The 25,752-nt window shown below is 39.9% G+C and overlaps 2 protein-coding genes across 13 annotated transcripts in view; one reads left to right on the forward strand and one right to left on the reverse strand.

The window, feature by feature from the left end:
* Positions 1-25,752, forward strand: part of PC (pyruvate carboxylase) — a 1,086,793-nt gene that overhangs the window by 994,988 nt on the left and 66,053 nt on the right. For all 6 annotated transcript variants that reach the window (XM_068259507.1, XM_068259508.1, XM_068259509.1 and 3 more), the window contains 4 exons: positions 9,357-9,578; positions 18,074-18,230; positions 19,888-20,128; positions 23,433-23,682. In XM_068259507.1, the coding sequence (XP_068115608.1) occupies positions 9,357-9,578; positions 18,074-18,230; positions 19,888-20,128; positions 23,433-23,682 (870 nt within the window). The remainder of the gene's footprint in view (positions 1-9,356; positions 9,579-18,073; positions 18,231-19,887; positions 20,129-23,432; positions 23,683-25,752) is intronic.
* The window catches only part of LRFN4 (leucine rich repeat and fibronectin type III domain containing 4), a 225,934-nt gene that overhangs the window by 60,594 nt on the left and 139,588 nt on the right, over positions 1-25,752 (reverse strand). The window lies entirely within an intron of this gene.

Consider the following 25,752-nt stretch of genomic DNA (forward strand, 5'->3'; position numbering starts at 1 on the left):
AGAATATTAGACTTGAAGGTCTGAGTGGTTACGACAAAGCGGCAAGCTGTACAACGTAAATGAAAACAGGGATGAGAACCCGAATTGGCTGAGGTGATTGTGTATGTTGTGTTTGTTTGTGTATGTTTGAATCTACTGGGGGCTAGTAGTCCCCGTAAATTCGGGGCCCTTTTAAAAGTGAGTAATGGGCATTTGGGCAGTGATGTTTTGAGGTAAGGGTCCTGGGCCAGTATTTCCCATCTGTTTTTGAGAATAGTACGAATTTCACCATGTTGACTACTGTAACCAGTGATGAATCTAGGAAAGGGTGCTGTTGTGGTATTGCAATTAATGGTGGAGGTGATAGTGAGGGGAGTGGTAGTGGGGGTCTTGGTGGCTTTGTATTTAGCATCCTTGATAAGTTTTTTTGGGTAACCACGTTCTAGGAATTTTTTAGTTAGTTTGTGATTGTGCATGGTAGTCGGGAAGATCCGTGCAATTACGGTATATTCGTTTGTATTGGCAGTATGGGGTATTGGTAGTCCAGGGTCTGTGATGAAAGCTGTCGAAATGTATGAAGTTGTTGGCATCTACCTTTTTAAAATGGGTTTTAGTCTTAATGGAGTTATTCGTGGAGTATAGGACAAGGTCAAGAAATTCAATTGAGCTCGGATGATGTTGAGATGTGAAGGAGAGGCCTGCCGGGTTATCGTTTAAATAAGAAAGGAATATGGGAATGTCTGTGTGATCACCTTTCCAGATAAAAATAAGATCATCAATATATCTTTTATAAAAGATTATATTGTCAGAAAAAGGGTGTGAATTGTGAAGTTTTAGTAGTTCGAGGTAGCCCATGGAGAGATTGGCATATGAAGGGGCGAAGGAGCTACCCATGGCTGTGCCTGTGGATTGATGGTAAAAATTATCCATAAAGGAGAAGACGTTATGCTGTAAGATGAATTCCGCGCATGTGTTAATGAAATGCTGTTGTGTGATGGGCATGTCCGGGTAACTGGAAAGAAAACACTGAAGTGAATTGAGGACGAACGGGTGAGGGATGTTGGTGTACAGAGATGATACATCACAGGTGAGCCAGCAGTAGTCTGCATGCCAGTGTATAGGTTTCAGAAGCTCTATCAGATGTTGGGAATCCTTTAAGTATGACGGTAATGTTTGCACTAACGGTTGTAAATGTTTGTCAACAAATTTGGACAGATTGCTAGTGATAGACTCCATGCCTGAGATGATAGGTCTGCCGGGGGGGTTTGTTAGGGATTTGTGTATTTTTGGAAGGTAATCGAAAAAAGGTGTTTTGGGATGGTGATTGATGATAAAATTGCGTTCGTTCTTGGTGATAATGCCATTTGAAAATGCTGTATTAATGAACTGTTTCAGGGTGTTGTTAAACTCCATGGTAGGGTCTATAGTTAATTTGACATAATGTAGGGGATTGTCCAGTAGTCTGTTGGCTTCAGCTATATAATCCAATTTGTTCAGGATGACTATGCCACCTCCCTTATCAGCAGGTTTTAAGATAATATCATGATTACGTCTCAGAGTCTGAAGGGCATGTTGTTCTGATTTATTAAGATTTGAAGTATCAGTAGTCAGGTTGAGTTTTTGTAAATCGTTCAGTACTAATGTGTAAAAGGTTTCAATGAAGTTACCTTTAGACGCAGTGGGGTAGAATCTGGATCTACCCTCACAATTGACCATCTAGTTATGACATATCGTCCTGCACAATACACTATATGCCATTTGTCTTCTGAAAGGCAGCCTATTGCTGCATTCATTTTGCTTGTGCTTATCTTTTGATCACAAATTGGTCTGAATTGGACAGAATCTGGCGCCTATTGCTATATTCTTTTCCGTGTATTGTTTTTTAAAAAAAAGCATCTTTCGTTTTGAATGTTTATGGATCTTTTTGTCGTTTCTCTTTTTTGTCTCTTCAGTTTATCTCCAAATTGATTGCCTGATGAAGCGGGCTTTGGACCCGTGAAACGCGTTGCTTGCCTGGAGATTTTAAAATAAATTTCAATGTTTATTTATATATGACTCATTGGCTGGTCATTCTCTACCTGAGGGCGGTAACCACCAACCCCCCTCCTTTTAAGCGCTTTTTAAACTTTTTACACCAATCTGGCGCCTCTGTTACTCCTTATCCTTTATGGCTATCAAAACCGGACGTTCTACCCCACTTCCTATGCGTATTCTAGTGGCCATTTCAGATGAGGACACATGGGCCCAGCATTCCTGGAGTGGAGCAGCAGTGACTTTGTGCTGGAGCTGTTGGCAGTATGTCGGACGTGGAGGTGAGGCCCTAAACAGCGGAGGACCTGATTGTACAGGTGCACCTTCTGCTAACCTCCCACACCCCAACAATTTTAATAGTTTTTTTCACTATTTTTACCACACGTGATAAAGTTATTGGGGAGTGAATGAGAGGAGCACTGAAATGTGAAAATTCCTCTCGTCCATAAGATGAAAACAACCCGCGGGCTGAAATGATTATAGCTACTTACATGTGGCTGCTTGGCTGCTTACACACTTCTGTGTCCTTGTTTTTGCACTTCTGCAAAAACGAGGTCTGATGTTGTTCCTCCCTTATAGTCAGGGTTCGCATGTTTTTTAACAGTGCAGGTCAAGCATGTGTACGGTGCCTAAAGACCATTGACCTGTCAGATCCAGAGACAGGAGAATGGTTTTTAAATCCTCAGATGACCTAATTAGATTTGCAAAAGATAGGGTCTGACATCAGTAAACTCATTTGCATCACACAAGAATGCCAGTCTTAATTTGTTCTCCCTGAACCCCAGGTAACCTCAAGAGGCAAAAGATACATTGTTGAACAAGGGACTTGAGCCTCCTACACATGTACGGGGTATGACGCCTGCAGGGATTGTCACCTGATTCCTAGGCCAACATTGCAGGGCTGAAACTGTACTGGCGGATCGCTAACCTGCAGGCTCGCAATGTGTTCAATTCCTATGCAGAGTGGGCGCAGTGGTGCGGGAGTGACGTCATGCAGCAAGCCGGGTAATTGGGGAGAACAATGCGCTCAGCCATCAATCGGCTAAAGTGATCTCCCATGCAGATCGTTGGCCTAGAGGGGTTGAGGGCTGCTATACAGAAGTTGGATTCTCAGCATATGCAGTCATTATCGGATGTCTCAGTCTAGTCTGATTTAGTGTGTGTACGGAGCTTAGAGGAACTCCAGTGAAAATAATGTAGTAAAAAAAGTGCTTCATTTTTTACCATAATTATGTATAAATGATTTAGTCGGTGTTTGCTCATTGTAAAATCTTTCCTCTCCCCGATTTACATTCTGACATTTATTACATGGTGACATTTTTACTGTGGGCAGGTTATGTAGCTGCTCCTAGCTGTTTTGGCTGTTAGAGACAGCTGTAAACAGCTAATTCCTGTCTGTGAACCTTGTTACATTGTGGCAGTTTGCCCAGAGTACCGCGGTACTCAGAGCTTCTTGTGGGAGGGGTTTCAGCACAAAATCAGTCATACAGTGCCCCCTGATGGTCTGTTTGTGAAAAGCATTATATTTTTCATGTAAAAGGTGGTATCAGCTACTGATTGGGATAAAGTTCAATTCTAGGTTGGAGTTTCTCTTTAACCGAGAAAGTAATCGCAACCCAGTTTCTTTCCAGAAAGCCAGTATCCATTGATCTCTGTGAGTGTAGAGAACATTTTATAGCATCACTAAAAACAAGTAAAATATTGTAAAAAAAAAAATGTATCTCAAATGTTTTGTAATTTATAGAGGCCCTGATTAAGGGACTTAAGCTCAACACTTTCAGGCCTGGAACCCACTGCACAACGCAATCGCTAATCGCAAGCGCTAGCGTTTGGTATGTGCGTTTTACCAGCGATAACTGAAGCGTTTTCCGGCGTTTTTTGGAGCGTTTTTTGCAAAATGATGAGCGTTTTGTCAGCGTTTGCGATTAGCGATTGTAGCAAAGCGTTTTGCTATTTCATTAGGTGTTTCAAATGATGTCAGGTTTGGCCAAGATTTAAAGAGAAACACAGACCAAGAATAGTACTTTATCCCAATCAGTAGCTGATACCTCCCTTTACATGTGAAATATATTCCTTTTATCAAACAGACTATCAGGGGGAGCTGTATGGCTGATATTGTGGCTGATATTGTGGTGAAACCCCTCCCTCAAGAAGCAAGAAAAGTAGCTACTTTGTGAAGTTTACTGTATGTCAACCTTGCTGTATTGTGGGCAATAGCTGTTTAATTTTCTTTGCACTGTGCAAACAAAAAAGGATTAGGAACATCACCTACCAGCAGTGAAACTGTCACCATGTGAGAAATGACATAATGTAACTAATGGAATAAACACACTTGACAATGGTTACTCAATATATGTCATCAATATATCGTATAATTTAGCTGGAAATACACTCAAAAAATAAAACAGGCCAATATGTTATTCTTCTTTTTAATGTCATGTCAACTAACACAATCACTAAAACAGGAGTTCAGTTTACTGTAACAACTGTACAAGAAAAGTTGTAAACAAACCAGCAGTTTGTGGCCTTACAGGAAGTATAACATGCATGCTTACTTGCATGCTTGCATAAAGTAGTAATTGTTCTTCATATCGATTGTTCATGCATAATAGAAAGAAAGATATCTGTTTAACATTGCAACAGTAATAAAGTTGAAGTTACGTGAGAGGTATACGGAGGCTGCCATATTTATTTTGTTCTAATCAATACCAGTTGTCTGGCAGCCCTGCTGCAGTAGTATCTGAATAACACAATAAACAACCATGCAGCTACTGTACTGAAGTCTGATATTAAAGGTCATCAACCCCTGATATGCTGTTTGTGTGTTTATGGGCTATGGTTAATAGTGTTACAGGCAGATTATTAGCAACTGGCATTGATTCGTTTACAATAAAAATGGCAGCCTCCATATCCCCCTCACTTCAGTTGTCCTTCCATGTCAAACATTGTTTTGTGTACCAATATGTACGTTAACATATGTTATTTTTTTATAACCATGGCTTTCAAGACACTAATTATTGTGCCCGATGTCATATATACAGTATTGATTGGTATTACAATGTTATATTAATAAATCATAGAACATTAACATCCAAAAAAAAAAAAATTCATGGGCGTCATATGTACGCCCATGAAGGCCAAAGCAATAACATTGTAAACACATAGCGATTGTGTCAAACTCCTTACACATAACTAATTTTCATCTCGTGATAGCAAATCCATAAAACATGGTGCTTTTGGGCCAGTATTGTCACTTGTTGGTTGAGGCCTTCTTGGTGCAATATCTGTATATAACAGTGGTTCTTGGGTTGGCTCATTATTGGTTGGTTGTCCCTGGTAAGGGGGGAAATAGCCCATGTTGCTTTGGGGCCTATATGGATAATTTTGGTAGGCATACTCATTTTCAGCCGGATAATAGCTGTGATGGTATGGAAAGGTGCCATATGGTGCTTGCTTGTGATATGGTGGAATTGCCACTGGAGGGGATGGTGAGGGTGTTGAGGATGAAGAAGAGCTCTGTGATTGTTCAGAAGAGGTAGAGGGTGTAGTTTTGATAGCTTTTTTAACTAGATCTATGATCGCCTGTCTGAGATCTAAAATTCTATCCTCTGGTACTTTTTTCATGTATGGGACAAGACTTACAGCAAAATTGTAGTGATCGCAGCTAGCATGATGTAAAACACCTACAGCTTCCTGCATAGAACTTAATACACCACTTTCAAAACTGCTTTGTGATCTGCCTCCACCTTGTCGCCTTCCTCTGCTTATTTGTTTTGTAGGTTTTGTAGTGGAGGTAGTAGGAGGCGCAGGAGACAATACAGTAGCACTGCTACTATGAGACATATCATCACTTGGTGTGTCTGAGGTGCTTAATAAAGATACAGTAGTGTTTCCCCTGTCTTCTTCTGCATCTTCGTCATCAACTGTCACCACAGGATCAGCCGGCATGTTATCTTGTGTCCTATGGAAGGACAAAGGTTGTTAAGTATTGCAAGTGTGAACAAGAAATGTGTTGAGAGATGTGTGTGTTGGCCTGTACAGAAAGTGAATGGATGTTAAGAATAGTCAAAAATAATTATACACTTACTCGTCCAATTCCATACATGGTCTTAAGAATGCTAGTTCTGCAGTGAAGCTATATTTTGTCCTATTGGATGCCCCCGAACCACTTTTGCTTTCCACTTTCTCTTCCAGCAGCTCCCTTCTAAAGTTATCCTTTATGGACTTCCAGCGAGTTTTCACTTGTTGTACTGTAAAATAATATAAAAACAGTATTAAAATATGTTATTTTGTGACAGGTTTCGCGCTATTGTACATACATATGTGTCATTGCACTACCAGTATCGACCGGGCAGGACAACCATTATAACACTGCAAATGCTGTGACAATTGTAAAGGCTGCATGTGTCCTACATAATTGTGTGCAGGATTAATAGGACATCATTGTGCATGAATAACTTCCACCTGCTCCATTACAACCTCACACACTATCCAAAAAGAAGGCAATGTAACATCATCAATCGATTGTGTGTGTGTGTGTGTGTGTTTGTGTGTGTATATATATATATATATATATATATATATATATATATATATATATATATATATATATATATATATATATATATATATATATATATATATATATATATATATATATATATATATATATATATATATATATATATATATACAAACAGACAGAGAGAGAGGGACTCTTGACATCATTTATACATACAAAAGGTACTCACTTTTTGTATCCTGAAGTTTGGGTGACAGCATATTCCATGTCAATCCAGCCTCCTCATACAGCTCCTTTGCTATTTTTTTCCATAATTCGTTGGCTAGCTGGTTCACTTTGTAGTCTCTGCTCGTTTTCTTGTACAGGACTTCATGTGGCTGCACTTTGGAGATGACATCCTCCGTTGTAAACCATTTTTTTTGAGACATTGCCCTGAAGAAGCCACTTTTCACACAGCCTGCAGCTCTGTCGCACTTCCGTTGTACCACAAGCCGTCAACAGGAAACAGAAACCTTATCTTATAGCATTCTGGGAAGCTGTAAGCCTTCTGGGTACTTTCTGAATTTTGAAAACGCTCACAAAACGCGCGCCATTGCGTTTGCACAGCGATTGCGCAGCGCTTACATACTTAACATTGAAGCGCTAACGCTCCAAAAATGCTGCATGTCCTGCGTTTGCGATTTTGGGAAACGCAAACGCTCCTGTGGAAGTTGCCCCATCCATTAGCATTAGCTGAGCGTTTTGGCAAAACGCTAGCGTATCGCAGCGCTGCCAAAATGCTCACAAAACCGCTCTTGTGGGTTCCAGCCCTAAAAGTCCAACTGGTAGCTTTAGGAGCCTTCTTTTGATGCCCTCTCTGACTCATTTAATTGGAAGGTTTCTTAGAGCTTTCAAGAGTAAAGCTGTGGTAGAGAATAAATGTTCTCACTTGGGATTTAAAACTTGTCCTGAACGGTTTAACCTCTGATCTGTATGAACCTCTAGTGGGTTTATCTCTAAACAGCTTAACACTTAAAGACTTCTTTTCCTATTGCAATTGCTATGGCTATACAGGGGGAATCTAGGCCAATTATGTTCATATCTGAGGATAGAACTGTATTTAAGCTTACTCCAGGCTTCATTTCAACAGTAGTTCCCCAGTTTCATACTTAACGGGATTTTTTTACCTTCAGTTTGTGAACTTGATAGTGAAAGAAGGCATCATACTAGATGTTCACAGATGTGTCCTGAATTATTTAGACAGAACTAAAACACGAAGAAAGGATAATTAATTCCTTGTATGGATTCAAGGAGCCCACAAGGGACTTAAAGCTTTAAAATCTACAGTGAGTAGCTGGGTTAAAACTATAAGTCTGACTTGTGATTAGTCTGGTATAGAACCTCCAGTAAATTTGAGAGCCTATACTAGAGCGGTGTCGTCCTCCTTCTGGAGAGAAACCGCATCTGCGCAGTCCTGATATGTAAAGAAGTACGTGGTCATCCTTCATCACCTTCATGAAGCATTATCAATTATTTTGTCCGTCAAATCAATTTCTGTTCTCTGGATGAAAGGTATTGTCAGCTGTGGTCCTGAGTGTGGAAACTGAAATATTGCTGGGCCTCTGCTGTGAAGGAGAAATAAAAGTTTACATTTTCTGAAAGAGACTCTGTAACAAAATGTTCATCCTTATTTCTTCTATCCTGTAAGTTCCTATACCTGTTCTAATGTGCTCTAACTGCAGCCTTTTCTAGTTGCATAGTGGCTGTGTTATCTCTGTTATATGATCTAATCTTCTCTCCTTTGTCGGCTCTGTCGGGCTGAGGCAGTCAGGCTGGAATGTGCTGTGCTGCTTGTGATTGGATAGAAGCTATACACACCCTCTCCAGGACCCCTGCACACTCTGTATGACTCACACACTGAGCTCCTCTCAGCCTATCACTTGCTATGTCTTTTGTTTGTAAACACTGCATACAAATGGCAATTACAAGCCAGGATTGCAGCAGGAAGTGGCAGAAACAGCACAGAGGGGCCCAGGAGAACATAATGAATAGAATGGCATGCTTTTTATTGTAAGAATTTTAGAGTACAGATTCTTTTGAAATCTTTGTAATTTGTGCAGTGTAAAGAATAGACCCCTTATTGAAAGATTGAGTCCTTCAACTGGAGTAGATATGTTAGGAGTAAGTGTTATAATGTTGCACCATGCCATGATAAACTCAAAAATTCTAGTATCAACTTGCTACAAAATCATTTTGGGAACATACAATTCTGTCTAATGCACAGTAGTTGCCCTGTTTAGTTACATGCAGCTGTAATATAATGGTCTTTAGTGACATGAAGTTTAATCATATCTTATAAAAATTAACATTTGTGATTTAAATGTATTCACCATATGTAATACTAACCTCACCACTCATTTTAAACATAGCTTTGCTAAGGTGCTGGCACCCTCTAAAACTGCCTTCATTTCCCACGAACTACATATTATGTTTCACATAGGTGTACTACTTGGAATAACACATTTCTTTTGAAGCTGAGGCATACGAGCCAAACTGGGAAACTGCATTTTGGTTTCCTTCTAAAATCTGGTAAGACTAAAAGCCAGTAAAAATAAAATGTTGCTTACAAGATTGTAGCTGGATTAGAAGGTTACAATCAATGTTAAGCAGATTGAAAAATTATGTGAGCTATGGTGATGTCATGGGTTTAACTTGAGGCCCTCTGTATGTAGGGAGTTCATCACCACTGGGAATATGGAGGCCAGAACTTTTTTTACAGACTTACCAGTATTTTTTTTATACTCTAATCATACTCAATTTTGACTAATACTTTTATTTGTGCTAGGTGAACCTCCTCCTGGATTTAGGGACATCTTACTTCGGGAAGGCCCAGAGGGATTTGCCAAAGCTGTACGTAATCACCGTGGACTTCTGCTCATGGACACGACTTTCAGAGATGCTCACCAGTCACTTCTTGCTACCCGTGTTCGTACTCATGACTTGAAACAGATTTCACCATTTGTTTCTCACAACCTCAACAATCTCTTCAGTGTGGAAAACTGGGGAGGTAAGGCACATTAATGCCAATATATCCTTGAATATTTATATTATGGCACGTGTATTTTTTTTTGTTTGTTTGTTTGTGTTTCTAATTTGTTTAGTCCACACTTCAGCACCCAGATAAGTGGACAGGGAAAGAGGGAGCTCACTTACTTGCGCCTCATGTGAAGTGCAAATTAGTGAGCTGACCCTGTCCACATTTCTGGGTGCTGAAGTGTGATAATGGGCAAATTAGGGTTTCCAAATTTCAGTAACCCCAATTTGAACACCAATGCAACTCCTCAGTTTGATATAAGATCCCACTAGCATTCTCACAGCTATGCAGGTAGCATTAGATGCTGTAGACCTTGCTGATTTATTCACTCTAGGTTGCATAAAATGGCAGAAAAAGCATATATCTCAACCATGTGCCAACAGCAGAGGCCTTATGGCCATTCACATCACCCAAGTTTCTGCATGCGCATTTTGTACAACCTGGATTGAATAAACTAGGAAAATTTGTAACATTTTTCCAGCAAATTGTCTCTGCTTGAGCAATGTGTGATAATCCTAAATGGAGACAGTAATGTTTATTCCAGATTTAATTCCTTACTTGTATTTATCATATCCATGCACAGCCGGGTACAGATCTGAAAGGTGTGCCATGGCAAAAAAAGTCTGTGATTAATTCACAGGACAGAATGCTAGCAGACACACAAATCATTTTTGCCAGGCTTCATATACTTTTCTAATGATGATGATGGGGAGGGGTCAATATTCTACTTATTAACTCTGTGCAACTTTAAACAGCTCTTCAGTACACACTGGGCCTGATTTACAAAAAGCTTTAAAAAAGCAGTGTTCCGCCATTATGTGACAAAACCCAGCTTGCTCTGTTTACAGATCAGGTATATAGAGATATAAAGTACACATAGGGTTAACAGATGTAGGTAGAGGGATTCCCCCCTCCCCTCATAATTCATTGGTCCATCACTCGGGCCCATCACCTTCATTCAGTGAATTATGAAAGAATTTGATAACATTAAAGAGATAAGCTGGGAAAGATATACAGCAGTACTTAAACAAGCTACCGGTATTTCCATCCCAGTTTAAAAAAACATGTTAATCAAGTGTTCCTGTAAGTATGCATTTTCATATGTAAGAATACCCATTGTCTGTGCCCTGTACCTATTTGTACACTGGAATCCATGCATGTATAGGTCTGTTTTAAGATTACAGCTCAGTAGTACACTATTCTGCTTTCACCAGGGAACACCATTATCCATAGCATAACTATAAATGCAGAGAGAACGTGTGCAATATAAAAGCCTCCAATGTGTTTGCCTGGAATTAGTAGCCTGGAGTCCACTATGCTAGAGAGATAAACCCTGCTTAGTGCAAAGATAAAAAAATATGTTTATTACACCATTGTTAAAAAAATGCAAATAAAAATACATAGTATAATTAATAGTCAATATTCATGCATCAAAAACCAGTATACATAAATCATTATATTATCTAATTGATGTCATTAATTATTATAAAGTATATCCTGCATCTGCAGCAAAGTAGCTGGATAGTATTACAAAAGAAAATAATGTGCAAGAAATGTCTGCATTAATGTAGATGTAATTGTTATTGTAATCATTAGTAACATGATTATTCAAAGCTGTGCAATCCATATAATCAATGAACTGTGAATGTAATTCCTTCTATAGAAACAATAACTTGATTAGTATGATATTTTAGGATTCAGCCAAATTTGTAATCCATACATTTTGATCATGTTTCTAAATGTAAATGAGTTTCAATAACCGCAGCATCAACAGCCTGACCAAATGTGATGGCATCAGTCAGGTAGCTTTATAAATCAATGCTGTGCAATAAGCGAGGCATGGAAAACATATTTGTGTATTATATTTGTTATGATGAATCTCAACGTGGTGCAACAGCTGAAGCCTGTCTCCGCAATATCCGACAGGGCCGTATATTGTGTGTGTTTTTTATATATATATATATATATATATATATATATATATATATATATATATATATATATATATATATATATATATATATATATATATATATATATATATATATATATATAATTTTTTTCGGACCATAAGAAGCTTTTGACCATATGACCCACCTAGGTTGGAAGGACAAAAAACGCATACATGAAGAAACATACACAAACGGAGAACCCACGCCTGACCCTAGTTACCCCCCTTTGTTGTCGGTGCCTAACCCTCGGACCCCCCTGTTGGTGTTAGCTGCAGCGGCCTGGCATTGAATACGATTATTTAACTTCCTGTCGATGATTACTCCTAACTCCTTCTCCAAGTTTGGTGCCCCCATCTGTATCCTGTTTATGTTGTATGGTGCTAGACCAGGGGTAGGGAACCTATGGCTTGGGGGCCAGATGTGCCTCTTTTTATGGCTACATCTGGCTCACATACAAATCAGTAGGGGTTGATTCACTAAGCTACACTGCTCAAGCAGCACAGCTTAGTGTGGCAGCACAAATAACATTTTCAAAGTAGGCACGCTACTGCTGTAGCATGCACTACTAACTTACTCATGCTACCCCAAAATCAACAGCTGCTCCAATTGTCCCACTCCGGACAATGTTAGGTCCAATGACTTTGTAGAGCGAGATCCCCAAAGTGTGTGGATCTTGTCCTACAAAGTGAATCAATCCCCAAGCCAGCTAGCTAATCGTACAAGCTGTTAGTCGATATTTCTCCTGTCTGGCTTTCAGGGGAATTGCTGTTGCTAAAACCCAAGAGAAGCTGAAGACGTGTCTGACACTTCCGCTGCCCGGCGGATCAACTGGATACATATCACCATAGCAACAGGACGTGAGCCCTTTGCTGCGCACTGTCCCAGTTTGAAACATATTGTATGGCTCTCACAGAATTACATTTTAAAATATGTGGCGTTTATGGCTCTCTCAGCCATAAAGCTTCCTGACCCCTGTGCTAGACCATTGGTACGACCAAAATGCATGACTTTACATTGTTCAACATTGAATTTCTTCTGCTATTTATGTGCCCATATAGCCATCCTATCCAGATCCTGTTGCAAGATGTCACTATCCTCTCGAGAGTTCATTATTCTGCACAATTTTGTATCATCTGCAAAAATAGCAACATTGCTTTCTACTTCATCTACTAGGTCATTAATAAATACATTGAAGAGCACTGGACTCAGTACTGACCCCTGTGGGACCACACTGCTAACAGTCACCCATTTAGAATATGATCCATTGACCACAACTCTTTGTTTTCTGTCCATTAGCCAGTTCCCTATCCATGAACACAGACTCTTCCCCATTCCTTGCATCCTCAATTTTTGCACCAGACTTTTGTGGAGAACAGTGTCGAAGGCCTTTGCAAAGTCCAAGCACATCACATCTACAGCATTCCCAATATGCACACTAGCGTTTACCACCTCATAAAACATGAGTATGTTAGTCAAACAGGACCTGTCCTTAGTAAACCCATGCTGATGCTGAGAAATAAGATTATTTTGTGCTATGAAGTCTTGTATAGGATCTCTTAGTAACCCCTCAAATAGTTTGCACCCAACTGACGTTAAGCTTACAGGTCTATAATTTCCTGGATCTGATTTTTTGCCCTTCTTAAATAATGGGAAAACGTGGGCTGTACACCAATCTGTTGGAACTCTGCCAGTTGAAAGAGAGTCACAAAAGATAAGATAAAGGGGTTTATCGATAACTGAACTAAATTTTCTTTGGACCTGAGGGTGTATGCCATCGGGCCAGGTGCCTTATCCATTTTTAGTTTATTTCTTTATTTGCCTTCAATTCTTCCCGTGTTAAGTGTTTAATATTACAATTGGAAGATTGAGACTCTTCCGCATCTGTAATTTGCAACAGTGATGTTTCCCTTGTGAAGATGGAAGCAACGAAAGCATTTAATAGCTCGACCCCCTACCTTGGTCATCTGCCATTGAGTTCCCACCCTCATCATTTAGGAGTCCACTACAGTTCCCTTTCTTATGTACTTGTAAAACTTCTTTGGGTTACATTTGATATCCCTAGCAATTTGATTTTCAGCTTCAATCTTTGCCAGCCTAATTTCTTTTTTACAGCTTTTATTGCACTCCTTATAATTGCTTGTTTTAGGACCTTATCGTCATTCTTTTTCCACTTAATTTTAGTTCTGACCTTTTTATTCACCCATACAAGCCTTTTTTATGACTAGATGTTTTGTTTCCATATGGGATATATTTACTACGATATTGATTTAGAATAATTTTAAAAGTTTGCCATTTCCCTTCAGTGCCCTTACCTTGTAGTATATTATCCCAGTCCACCAAACTTAGTGCCTGCCTGAGTTAATTGTACATTGCTTTTCTACAATTCATAGTTTTAGTTATCAGTCACCAGATCAAATGTTCTCATGTTGTGATCGCTATTTCCCAAATGTTCTTGAACCTGCACATTTGTAACATTATCTGGTCAATTTGAAATTATCAAATCCAGTAGCACCTAGTTTCTCAACATGCGGTACGCGTACCCCAGGGGGTACTTCTGATGGTTCCAGGGGGTACTCAGGCTTGAGATACTTGATCAAGAGTAACAAATTTAGCGTTTTAGAAAATTATAAATCCTATATAAACACTAAATTAGTATTTTTTTTCTAATTAAAAGCAACAGTAAATGCTTGGAAATTGTTTAGAACCAATTATCATGTACTACGATTAAATATGTATTTGTTAAGGGGTACTTGTGATAATATTTACTATGCCAGGGGGTACTTGGTGAGTACAGGGTTTTATAAGGGGTACATACCAATAAAGTGTTGAGAAACACTGCCCCGTAGTGATGCCAGAAATCTGCTGCTTTTACCAGAATGAGTCGCCTCAATATCCCAATCATTGTCTTGATAGTTGAAGTCATGCATAACACTGACCTCATTTTACTTGCAGCTTTTTCAATCTGCTGTAGTAGTTGCAGTTCTACAGTCTGGCAGTGGCAGTCTGTGGCACACCCCAGTAAGCTATTGGCAACAGTTATTTCCACCATAAATATTTACCCAAACGGATTCCACATCTTCACAATCTTTATTCATCTCAGCGTTCAGGGCAGCTGTAAAAAGTTTTTAACAGAGACAAACCCCTCCACCTTTCCTCTCTGCTCTATCTTTCCTAAACACATCGCATCCCTCTAAATTCGCTAGTTAATTATGGCTTTCATGCATCCATGTCTCAGTTATTCCCACAATGTCATAGCCTTAGTCAATCAGAATGAACTCTTCATCCATTCAATTTGCAAGGCTCCTAGCATTGGTTACAATGCACCTTATATTTTTACCACCACGTTTTCCAAATTTGGTTACATTTAATGGGCTTCTTGAAGTTTTGCCAACCTCCTTATGATTTATAATGTCCCCACCCCCCTCTCCACCCTCTGTAATGTTAGACTCCCGCTGTCTTTTTATCTCATCTTGTCCACCTATGGAGACTTTACCCTCCCGCTTCCCCCAAGATCCTAGTTTAAAATCTCCTACAACCGTTTAGCCATCTTCTTCCCAAGTCAGCTGCACCCTTCCCATTTAGGTGCAGCCCAAGCCTACTGTAGAACCTGTAGCCGACTGCAAAATCTGTCCAGTTCTCCAGGAACCCGAACCTGATTAGACACCTGTAGTATAATGAGGAGCATGGGATCACTGATATTGCACATTACCTTTCTGATGTACTTCACCCGGTGGCAGATTGTGCAAAATGTGACTTTTTCATCTTTGGTAAGTGGCCACTTCTCAGCACGTACTGTAGTAGGAGAGAATGGTTTCTATCAAATCATCCTTCTGCATTCTAGTGTGATAAACCCATAATATAAGTGTTCTATATTATAACTGCCTGTAATAACTGAATATAGCTTCAATGGGTACTTTGATTTTAAATATATAAGACAAGTGTCCGCTAGGTTCCTGAAACTAAATCTAGACAAAACAGAATTTATGATCTTCCCACCCCGGCCATCCCTGAACCTCCAAGATGTGCATGTCACTGTTAACCACACTACCATTTGCCCTACCTCTCAAGCCCGCTGTCTGGGTGTCACCCTGGACTCCGCACTCTCCTTCACTCCCCACATCCAAAACCTCACAAAGTCCTGCAACTTCCACTTTCGTAACATCTGTAAGATTCGCCCTTTCCTGACCTCTGCCACCTCCAAAGTCCTCATCCATGCCCTCCTAATTTCCCGCCTTGACTACTGCAATGCCCTTCTGTCTGGTCTCCCTATGACCCGAATAGCCCCACTGCAGTCCATCATGAATGCGGCAACCAGAATTATCCACGGCGGCTCCCCGCCTTAAATCACTCCACTGGTTTCCTATCCAGTCCAGAATCAGATTCAAGATACTGTCTGACCTACAAATCTGTCCACAAAACCTGCCCAACCTACATTTCCGATCTTACTCAGATGTACACACCTAGCCGCTCACTCCGCTCTTGCAATGAACGTCGCCTGACCGCCCCCCGCATCACCCAGTCCCATGCACGCCTCCAGGACTTCTCAAGAGCTTCTCCAACACTACGGAACTCCCTACCTCCACCCATTAGGGCAGCCCCCTCCTTCAACATCTTCAAGAAGGCCCTCAAAACTCACCTTTTCACTCTGGCCTACTACCCCTCACAAGTGCTCTAAACCCACAGCTGAACTCTGGTCCCCTACCTTTCGTGTCCCTATCGCTCCCTCTAGATTCTAAGCCTTTGGGCAGGGTCCTCCTCCTTTTGTGTCCTACCTGATCATGCACCTCCATTACTGTAAACCCATGCTATTCATTTGAGTGAACCTAACTTGCCTAATCTCTATGCTCCCCTCCAGTGACTAAGCATTACCTGGTACTCCTACTGTGCTGTGTGATCTGGTTTTCTTGTATACCTGTATTGTCATATTGCTGTATGTTACCCCTAAATATTGTTTGTGACCTAAACTAATGTCCAGCGCTGCGTAATATGTTGGCGCTTCATAAATAAAATAAATAAATAAAATAAGTGTCCTCATTTAGGCAATGGTGCAGTATGAGGGGATATAGGTTGGAGTTGAAGTAAGGCCCCGTTCACACTGCACGCGTTTCCAGCCCCGTTTTGTAAACACGTGCAGGAGGCTGACACGCACGACATCAGAGAGTGCATAGAGTGCACTGTCTGATGTTCACACTGCATGCGTTCCGGACCTGTGCGGTCCGGGAAAGCATGCTGCATGCATTTTTTGCAAAAACGCGCGGCTGTCCCATTCACTTTTCAGTGATGGGATCAGCCACGCAACGCATACAAATGCGGATGGTGTGCGTTCGCATGCGTTGCATTCCGCACGCATGGCCGTCCGTGTTTGTAATGTGAACGGGGCCTAAGGGTTGTATTAGTGGGTCTGATCTACCTAACATGTAACCATCTCACTTTGCACTTTAAAGAGACTCCGTAACAAAAATTGCATCCTGTTTTTTATCATCCTACTAGTTCCAAAAGCTATTCTAATGTGTTCTGCTTTACTGCAGCACTTTCTGCTATCACTATCTCTGTAATAAATCAATGTATCTTTCCCCTGTCAGACTTGTCGGCCTGTGTCTGGAAGGCTGCCAAGTTCTTCAGTGTTGTGGTTCTGCTATGAACTCACCCTTCCAGGCCCCTCTATGCACACTGCCTGTGTATTATTTAGATTAGAGCAGCTTCTCTCTTCTCTCTTATCTTTTACAAGCTGGATAAATCGTCCTCTGAGCTGGCTGGGCTTTCACATACTGAAGAATTACAGACAAGGACAAAGCTGTTTGCAGGAGAAAAACAAGCAGCCTGAAACTTCAGTGCATGAGAACTGCAGGGGGGAAGAAACACACAATGATCTCTTGAGATTCAAAAGGAAGGGTGTATACAGCCTGCTTGTGTATGGATGTATTTTTCTATGTGTGGACATACTGTACATCAACCTACTTCCTGTTTTGGTGGCCATTTTGTTTGTTTATAAACAAACTTTTTAAAACTGTTTTTAACCACTTTTAATGCGGCGAGGAGCGGCGAAATTGTGACAGAGGGTAATAGGAGATGTCCCCTAACGCACTGGTATGTTTACTTTTGTGCGATTTTAACAATACAGATTCTCTTTAAGTACAAGCAATATTAAAATTAAACCCACGTTCAGTTATTCCACAGTAATCTGATTCCATCTTCACTGTAAACACATACATCACATGTTACATGGCATCCAGACAAAATCATTTATAGAACATTTTTACTACAGAAAATCTTATATACAGTATATAATGTGTCTGTTCTGCCTCCATATTAGACATATAGTCTCATTATTAAACCACACTCTGCACCTGCCAGCCCTCCTGTTTATCTCAGTCAGCAGCTCCTACCAACAGAGTGGGCTGAATGTGTCTGATTATATTACTGTAGATATCTTGTTTTTTACCCAACATAAAATGTTTCATAACTGGTAAGGGTATGTGTGGTTTTATTTTTACCATATTTTTTTCTTTGTAAAAGGTGCCACATTTGATGTTGCCATGCGCTTTCTGTACGAGTGCCCATGGAGACGTCTACAAGAGTTGAGGGATCTCATCCCCAATATACCCTTCCAGATGCTGCTCAGAGGTGCAAATGCTGTTGGATATACCAACTATCCAGATAATGCTGTGTTCAAGTAAGTATCATCATTTATATCTACATAAATTCACATTCACTTGGATGTGCGTAGACTAAATGGAACAGAGCAACTATTTGTTATTCTCCTGCAACAAGGATTTTGATTGATTGCTCTGGTCAGCTGCTGTGCTTTGGTTCTATTTCCTTCTGACTGTCTTTATAAATCTACCTGTTTGGGGGTTTTGTTTTTTTTTAATTTATATATACACTAGTAATGTCCTGCATTGTTCATAAGCCTTCACTGGGACTTTTTCTTCATAGTATAAATGTTTGGTAGCATTGATTGGGGATCTTGTACAGTACAACACTGTACATTTGTATGTATGGAGACGTTTGTAGAAGGAACCACTATGAACCCAATAGCCCATCCCTCTGTCTTATTGCCAGCTATTACATTTACAATTCATTGACCATCCATGATTAAAGCGGATCTGAACTCAGAACGCTCTCTCTGCTCTAAAATACACGCAACAGCTTAATAACCTTTAAAGAAAAACATTTCTTTTTTTAAAGCTGAATCCTACAATAAATCTGCACTGTTTCTACTTCCTGCTTTCATGGAAGCAGACATATTGTTAGTATCCTGTGCTTTCAATTGAGCTGATCTGCCGTGGCAGTCAGCTGACCCAGGGTAGAGATCAAATTACAACTTGTGATTAGACACAATTGAGGGGGAATTAGACAGGCTAAACTCTCTAAATACATATAGGGTGCATTTCTCCATTTTTTTCTGTCTTGTGCAAGAGTTCAGGCCTTTAAATCCCTGTTCTTGAGGGCAAATTGGAAGGCTTGTAGTTAGTGACTATGGCAACCTACTTAACTGTGGACAGATAGTGTACTGATTAAGGGCTCTGCCTCGGACACAGGAGACCTGGGTTTGAAACTTGGCTCTTCCTGTTCCGTAAGCCAGCACCTATTCAGCGAGGAGACCTTGGGCAAGACTGCAGCTGACTGCCTATAGAGCGCGCCCTAGTGGCTGCAGCTCTGGCACTTTGATTCCGCCAGGAGAAAAGCGTAATATAAATGTTCTTTGTCTTGTCTATTTAACTAATTTAACTATAAGCTGTCCTGTTCTCCATTGCAAAAGCCATAGTAGGGTAAGTGGTTATGGATTCTGTAGTTTGTCTTCTCCAGAAGCAAATCTCTTTGAAGTAGGAGCTGACAAGACTCTAAAAAAAGGAAGTTTAGCTTTGGTTGAAATGGGGCTACAAATGCAATTTTGTCATTTAATGTTATTAGACATTACATTTTGGCCTGCAACTAACTATGCTATGGCAGATTATTTTAAGTATGATTTACGGCCTAGACAGTATTGTGCTCTGTTAATGTCACATAAAAAGCTTTCCTTGCAGATACTCAAATCAGTTCATCAGCAGACCCGCCCACTATATTGTCTCTGTAGTTACACCAGGATAGCTAGCAAAGCTTGAATGTTTTTATCTGGGTACATTGAAATGTTTAAGGCACCCATAAAAAAATAAAAATAAAACTTGAGATGGTAAATATTGTGTTTAAAAATGATTATTTTACTGAACAGACCTCTTAAATCCACGTCCAACACATCGTCCAACCACGATGGTGTTTTCTTACAAAATTAGATTAAACTTTTCTGGGATTACTACTTTTCTATTGTCTTTTTTGTTTTTATCTTCTAGGTTTTGTGAGGTGGCAAAAGAGAATGGTATGGACATTTTCAGAGTATTTGATTCTTTGAATTACCTACCAAACATGATCTTAGGCATGGAAGCAGCAGGCCAAGCTGGTGGTGTGGTAGAAGCTGCTATTTCCTACACTGGAGATGTTGCAGACCCCACTCGTACTAAATATACTCTGGATTACTATGTGAACCTTGCTGAAGAGCTTGTGAAAGCTGGGACCCACATTCTGTGCATTAAGGTACAAGATCTTTTTCATAACCTGTGTTTAGTGATCTTAACACACGACGGTGTACAGTATAAACATTTCTTCCTGAAGAGCAGCAGTTCATGCTCTTCCGACTGATGCAGTAATGCTGAAACATTCAATAACAGATTGATCTTACTTAGGATAAAGAAGCATAGCTTTACAAGAGCAAGACTCAAGCGTATTAGTGAACATTGTCCAAGATTTAATTTAGAAGTCTGTCTCCACTGTGAGAACCAGGAATCGTTGTCATGGAGGATTATAGTTCAGCTAAAATAAATAAAGCATTGTAAGGCTTTACTTTCATGTGTCATTGTCTGCAGTTGGCTTGTTCACTGAAAGTGGCAATGAAAACAACCAGACTGTGACTGTTGGAGTGTACAGAAGAGGTTGTTTGGTAGTACTGAAGTACTGGATAAACTTTTTTGCTAATAATGGTTAGGATAGAGGCACCCAATGTGTGTTTTATTTTAGTGCTTTTAAATAAAAAATAAATAAGAAAGGTAGTCGAGAAGTTGGGAGGGACCGGGAGCCCAATGGTGCAGTATCGTCAGATATAGGAAGGATATAATATATAGCTATATAACCATCCCTGCTCAGTACTCCAAGTTCTGGGTTCTGCTGGATACTGGATAGTTGCTCTCCTGTAGTATCATAGACGTTCTAGAAAAACTGCAAAACTATTACCTGCAAAGGAGGTCTGACTGGTAATGGGTAGGATGAAGGCGTTTTGTATTGACCTGAGGAAGTGGGCTATGACCCGTGAAATGCGTTGTCCGATTGCTTTTTTAATAAAAACATTTTTCCAGTTGAACTGGTGTCTACATCTTCTGGAGCGGTAAGCAAATCGCTTTTTTCAAACACTAAAATAGAAAACACATTGGGTGCCTCCATCCTAATCATTACCAGTCAGACCTCCTTTAGAGGTAATAGCTTTGCAGTTTTACTAGAACATCTATGGTACTACAGGAGAGCAACTATCCAGTATCCAGCAGAACCTGGAGTACCGAGCAGGGACGGTTATATAGCTATATATTTTATCCTCCCTATATCTGATGATACTGCACCATTGGGCACCTGGTCTCTCCCTACTTCTTGCCTAGGTATTCTTGATCCATACAAGAATCCCCAAAGGACACCCCCCCCCCCCCCCCCTTTACTAATAAGCTGGTGGTGTTCTCCTTCAGAACCTCAATTGTATACCTTGGATACTTTTTTTTTTTCACGTGGGAGACCTGTAAGAACTGCTTATTCTGTAGGACAGATAGTTTGTGGATGACCAAGTTAAAGTCAAGTATCTGGCAGGCTATTAAGACCCATGTCAAAGAGTTTATAAGCAATGTAAGCAATATTTTAATTATGAGCCATTGGCTAGCAAACTATTAAGGAACATTTTTGATTACAGTTTGCACAAAGTAATAATTTTAAGTAAAACAAGAAAGTAGGTTGAATTTATTGGATTATAACTGAAGGAACACTCATTTTGTAAAGTTGCCCAATATCGTTTCCATTGCGTAATTTATCTTCCTTTGTGATTTTCAAGTTTAAAACAGAACTGCTTCAGTAGATGTAGCCCACTCTAATTTTTTGGGAGCAGGCGACACCGTGAAACTTGAAACATTTGTGACATAAGTTGTCAGAACACCTCCTGCCTAATTTTGTGTAGGTCCCCTTTCGAATACTTACAGCTTTGGGCAATGGATGCCTGGATTCCAAAATGACCTCTGCAGGCATCCTTTTGTATCTGGCAGGAAGCTGTGAAGTGAGGCCTTCGTGGTAAAGACTTCCATCCATCCCACAGATGATTGTAATCTGGTGAATTTAAATGCCAGAGAAATTCTCGTTCATTGGATCAAGCCACCTCTATCCATTTCTCCATAGTCCAGTCCATAATAGGTGGTTTCGACAGTAAACAGGAGTAAGAATGGACATTCTGACTGACATATTGCTGCACAACCCCATAGGCAGCATGCTGAAATGCAGTGTATTTTATGATACCTGTTACTCCTAGTTGGCGTAGTTTTTCATCTATTTGTGCTACAGAAGCTTTTTGGTGGCATCAGGTCTGGCAGGCTAGCCTTCATCTCCCACATACTTCCGTGAGCCTTGGGTATCTATATTGTTGTTCACTGGTTTCCCTTTCTTGGACCATATTGTCTGCGTACCAGAAACAACCCCACAAGACCTCCTGTTTTGTAGATGCTGAAATGCACTTATCTAGCATAGTGTGAATTGCTATAAGGTTATTGAAATAGTAGTTATGCAAATGCAGTATGACAGAAAGCTCTGGCTCCAAAGGTTTTGAGGCGCACTCTGGGAGTGACAATGTTTATGGATCCTGCTGATCTGAGAATGTGGTGCAGTTTCAGCAAGTCCTTCTTGTATCCAGGGCCAATATTATGTAGGGATTTGAATGTCAACAGTCCAGTCTTGGAGAGTAATCTCCATTTTACAGGTAGCCAGTGCAGTGAGCGAAGAATTGGGGTAATGTGACAGTGGGGAGGTTTGTTTGTTAGTAATCTGGAAGAAGCATTTTGAACTAGTTGCAGGCGGTACAGGTCCTTGTTTGGGAGGCCTGCACAGAGGGTATTGCAGTAGTCCAGCCGTGATGTGATGAAGGCGTGAACTAGGGTTGGAAGATCCTCTGGGGAATATGTTTAATTTATGCAATTTTCCTCAGATGAATGTAGGAAGTTTTGACTAAAGCTGAGATTTGGTTTCTGAAGCTCAATTTTCATTAAAAAATGCTGCCCTGAACACCTGGTATCAAAAAAGGAATCAGTTCCTACAAGCACAACACCTCCCACTACACTCCAAATTACTGGTATAAAACCAAAGATTTTTCTAATCAAAAATATGTTGAGAACAATTTGAATAGAATGTATGGTATATATATATGTATATATGTATATGTGTATGTATATATATGTTTATGTATGTATATGTGTATGTATATATATGTTTGTGTGTATATGTGTATGTATATATATGTTTGTGTGTATATGTGTATGTATATATATGTTTATGTGTGTGTATGTATATGTATATGTATATATATATATATATATATATATATGTATATATATATATATATGTATACGTGTATGTATGTATATATATATATATATATATATATATATATATATATACATATACATACATATATATATACATATACATATATATATATATATATATATATATATATATATATATATATATATATACAGTACTAGTACATGTAAAGTTTTGTGTTGGTGTAATTCACTATAGTAACCAATCCCTTTTTTTCCACCAGGATATGGCTGGGCTGCTGAAACCCAAAGCTTCAGACATGCTAATCCGAGCCCTCCGAGACAAGTTTCCAGATGTCCCAATTCATGTGCACACCCATGATACGGCTGGGGCTGGTGTGGCCTCCATGCTGGCGTGTGCCCAAGCTGGAGCTGATATTGTAGATGTGGCAGTGGACTCCATGTCTGGCATGACTTCCCAGCCTAGCATGGGAGCACTGGTGGCTTGTACTAAAGATACAGACCTAGACACAGGTAGCTGTTTGAAGGCTTCATATGCATAGAGTATTATTTTAAAATGTGAGGGGAAATCTTTTCACTATACAGTATGCCTACTGTGTGTATATATGTATTCTTATATCTGTTGCACAGTCATGTTCGGGTTCACCACTAGGACCTCTTACACCTTTGGCCACATTCACTTGTAATGAGTCATTTAGAGGCTGTGAACATTTTTACCTTTAAAAATACTGCATGGCTGGCAACCAGGCTGACTCACTGCTTTCAATAGAATGCGGAGCAGATGTTCTGGCGCCACTCTTTATAAACTACATGTATTTATAGCTTACTGCGAAGCAGTTTCCCAATGTTATTCAAATATACTCCCCTTTGTGAAAATGGTAATTACCAAATACCCCTATTCTGGTAACCTAATCTTCCAGAGGAACTGTAATGTAAATAACAAAATGAATACAATTGCGTATTTTTTACGGTATTCATTCATTTAGATTATTAAGTCAGTGTTTGCTCATTGTAAAATCTTTCCTTTCCCTGATTTACATTTGATTTACATTTCCAGTGAAATGTATCACATGCAGTGGCATCTTTAGTCCTGCCAGGTGATCTGTGTGTAACGTTCGTTTACTGAGAATTCTGTGCACACAGGGAGATAGTGCTTGCTTGGCAGTTGAAATAAAGCTGTTATTTCCCACAATGCAACAAGGTTCACAGACAGCAAACTGTTAGGACCTTGGTCATAACATCGAATTTCACCACAATATCAGCCATACAGATGTCCATAATGGTCTATTCTAGTAAAGGTAAAGATTTCTTGTGGGGAAGGGGGTATCCGCTACTGATTGGAATGAAGTTCAAACCTGGGTTAAAGTTCCTCTTTAAATATCTCTTGCCATACATATAGAATGAGTATTTCACAATTCTGAATGCTTTCTGAACATCTCCTTATGCTTTTATTTACCGTAATTAGAAATAGATTTCTTAAAACTATAATGTATTGATTCTGACTAGTTTAAGTACTGTCTGAACAGAAGTGTCCTGTGGGGGTTGGGCATTAGGTCTTACGCACTTGGGTTACGAGTTATTGGTTCTAGGTGCATGCCTGGTTCACAGAGGCAATAAGGAATGATGTGCATGACTTCACCGGATGTACTGAAGTTGTGCATTATGGGACTTCCTTTTTAGACACATGAATGCAATAACCTGCAATTACCTTCTCTTTAAGTGTTAATGGTTTGTAAAGGATGTTAACTACGCTGTTTAACATCCAAGCAACCACTGTTCTCTTGCACCCTCTAGTCCTGATACTGTAACTATATGTGGGCATCCATAGATTGGGATCCATTGTTCTGCCACTGTGTAATGACTTTACCAGTGCTCTCAGCAGCTGCTCGCTAAATGCCTCAGAATGTGACAATCACTAACATACAGTGAAACTGCCAGTGATCAATGGCTGATGTGAATGAAGCCTTACGAAACCAGAACAGTAGCCAGTGTATGACTCAAACTGCTGAATCAAAAAAATCAGCATGAAAGCCTTGCAACTGGCATTTATTACATGGGAATAAAGATGACATTCTCTAAATTCCTGTCACTGCATTTTTCCTTTATTACACACATGCATTGTGGTAATAAACCTCATTACATGGTTTCTGTATTTCCCTGGAGAATGTGCAATTTTCTAAGCTCATCTAGGCTGAGGGGACTTTAAAGATTTCAGAACCTAAACCTGTCTTACAAGGAGAGTGTTAGATGCACTTTAAAGAGCTAAAATAGGGCATGCTTTTAAAGTAAAACTCTCTTCACCTTTTTACTCATAAAAAGGCACTTTCTGTGTGCTTGCACATTTTATATAGCCATCTAGTTTTTTTTAAAAGTGGACCTTTAAGGCAGTAATTGCAGTGTGTATAAACAATAGCTAGGCAATTGTTTATACTGAGCCTTATGCATCTGTTCTAAGGCTCCATTCACATTACAATGGATCAAGCAGTTCCACATCCTTACTGTACAGATACGCTGTGCTCAGTTGCAGGGTCCAGAGTGGATGAATGCTATTCACCATATGAATAGCAATGTAGTCCACTGTCC

Source organism: Hyperolius riggenbachi, chromosome 11, assembly GCF_040937935.1.
Source record: "Hyperolius riggenbachi isolate aHypRig1 chromosome 11, aHypRig1.pri, whole genome shotgun sequence".
NCBI classification, from domain to species: Eukaryota; Metazoa; Chordata; class Amphibia; order Anura; family Hyperoliidae; genus Hyperolius; species Hyperolius riggenbachi.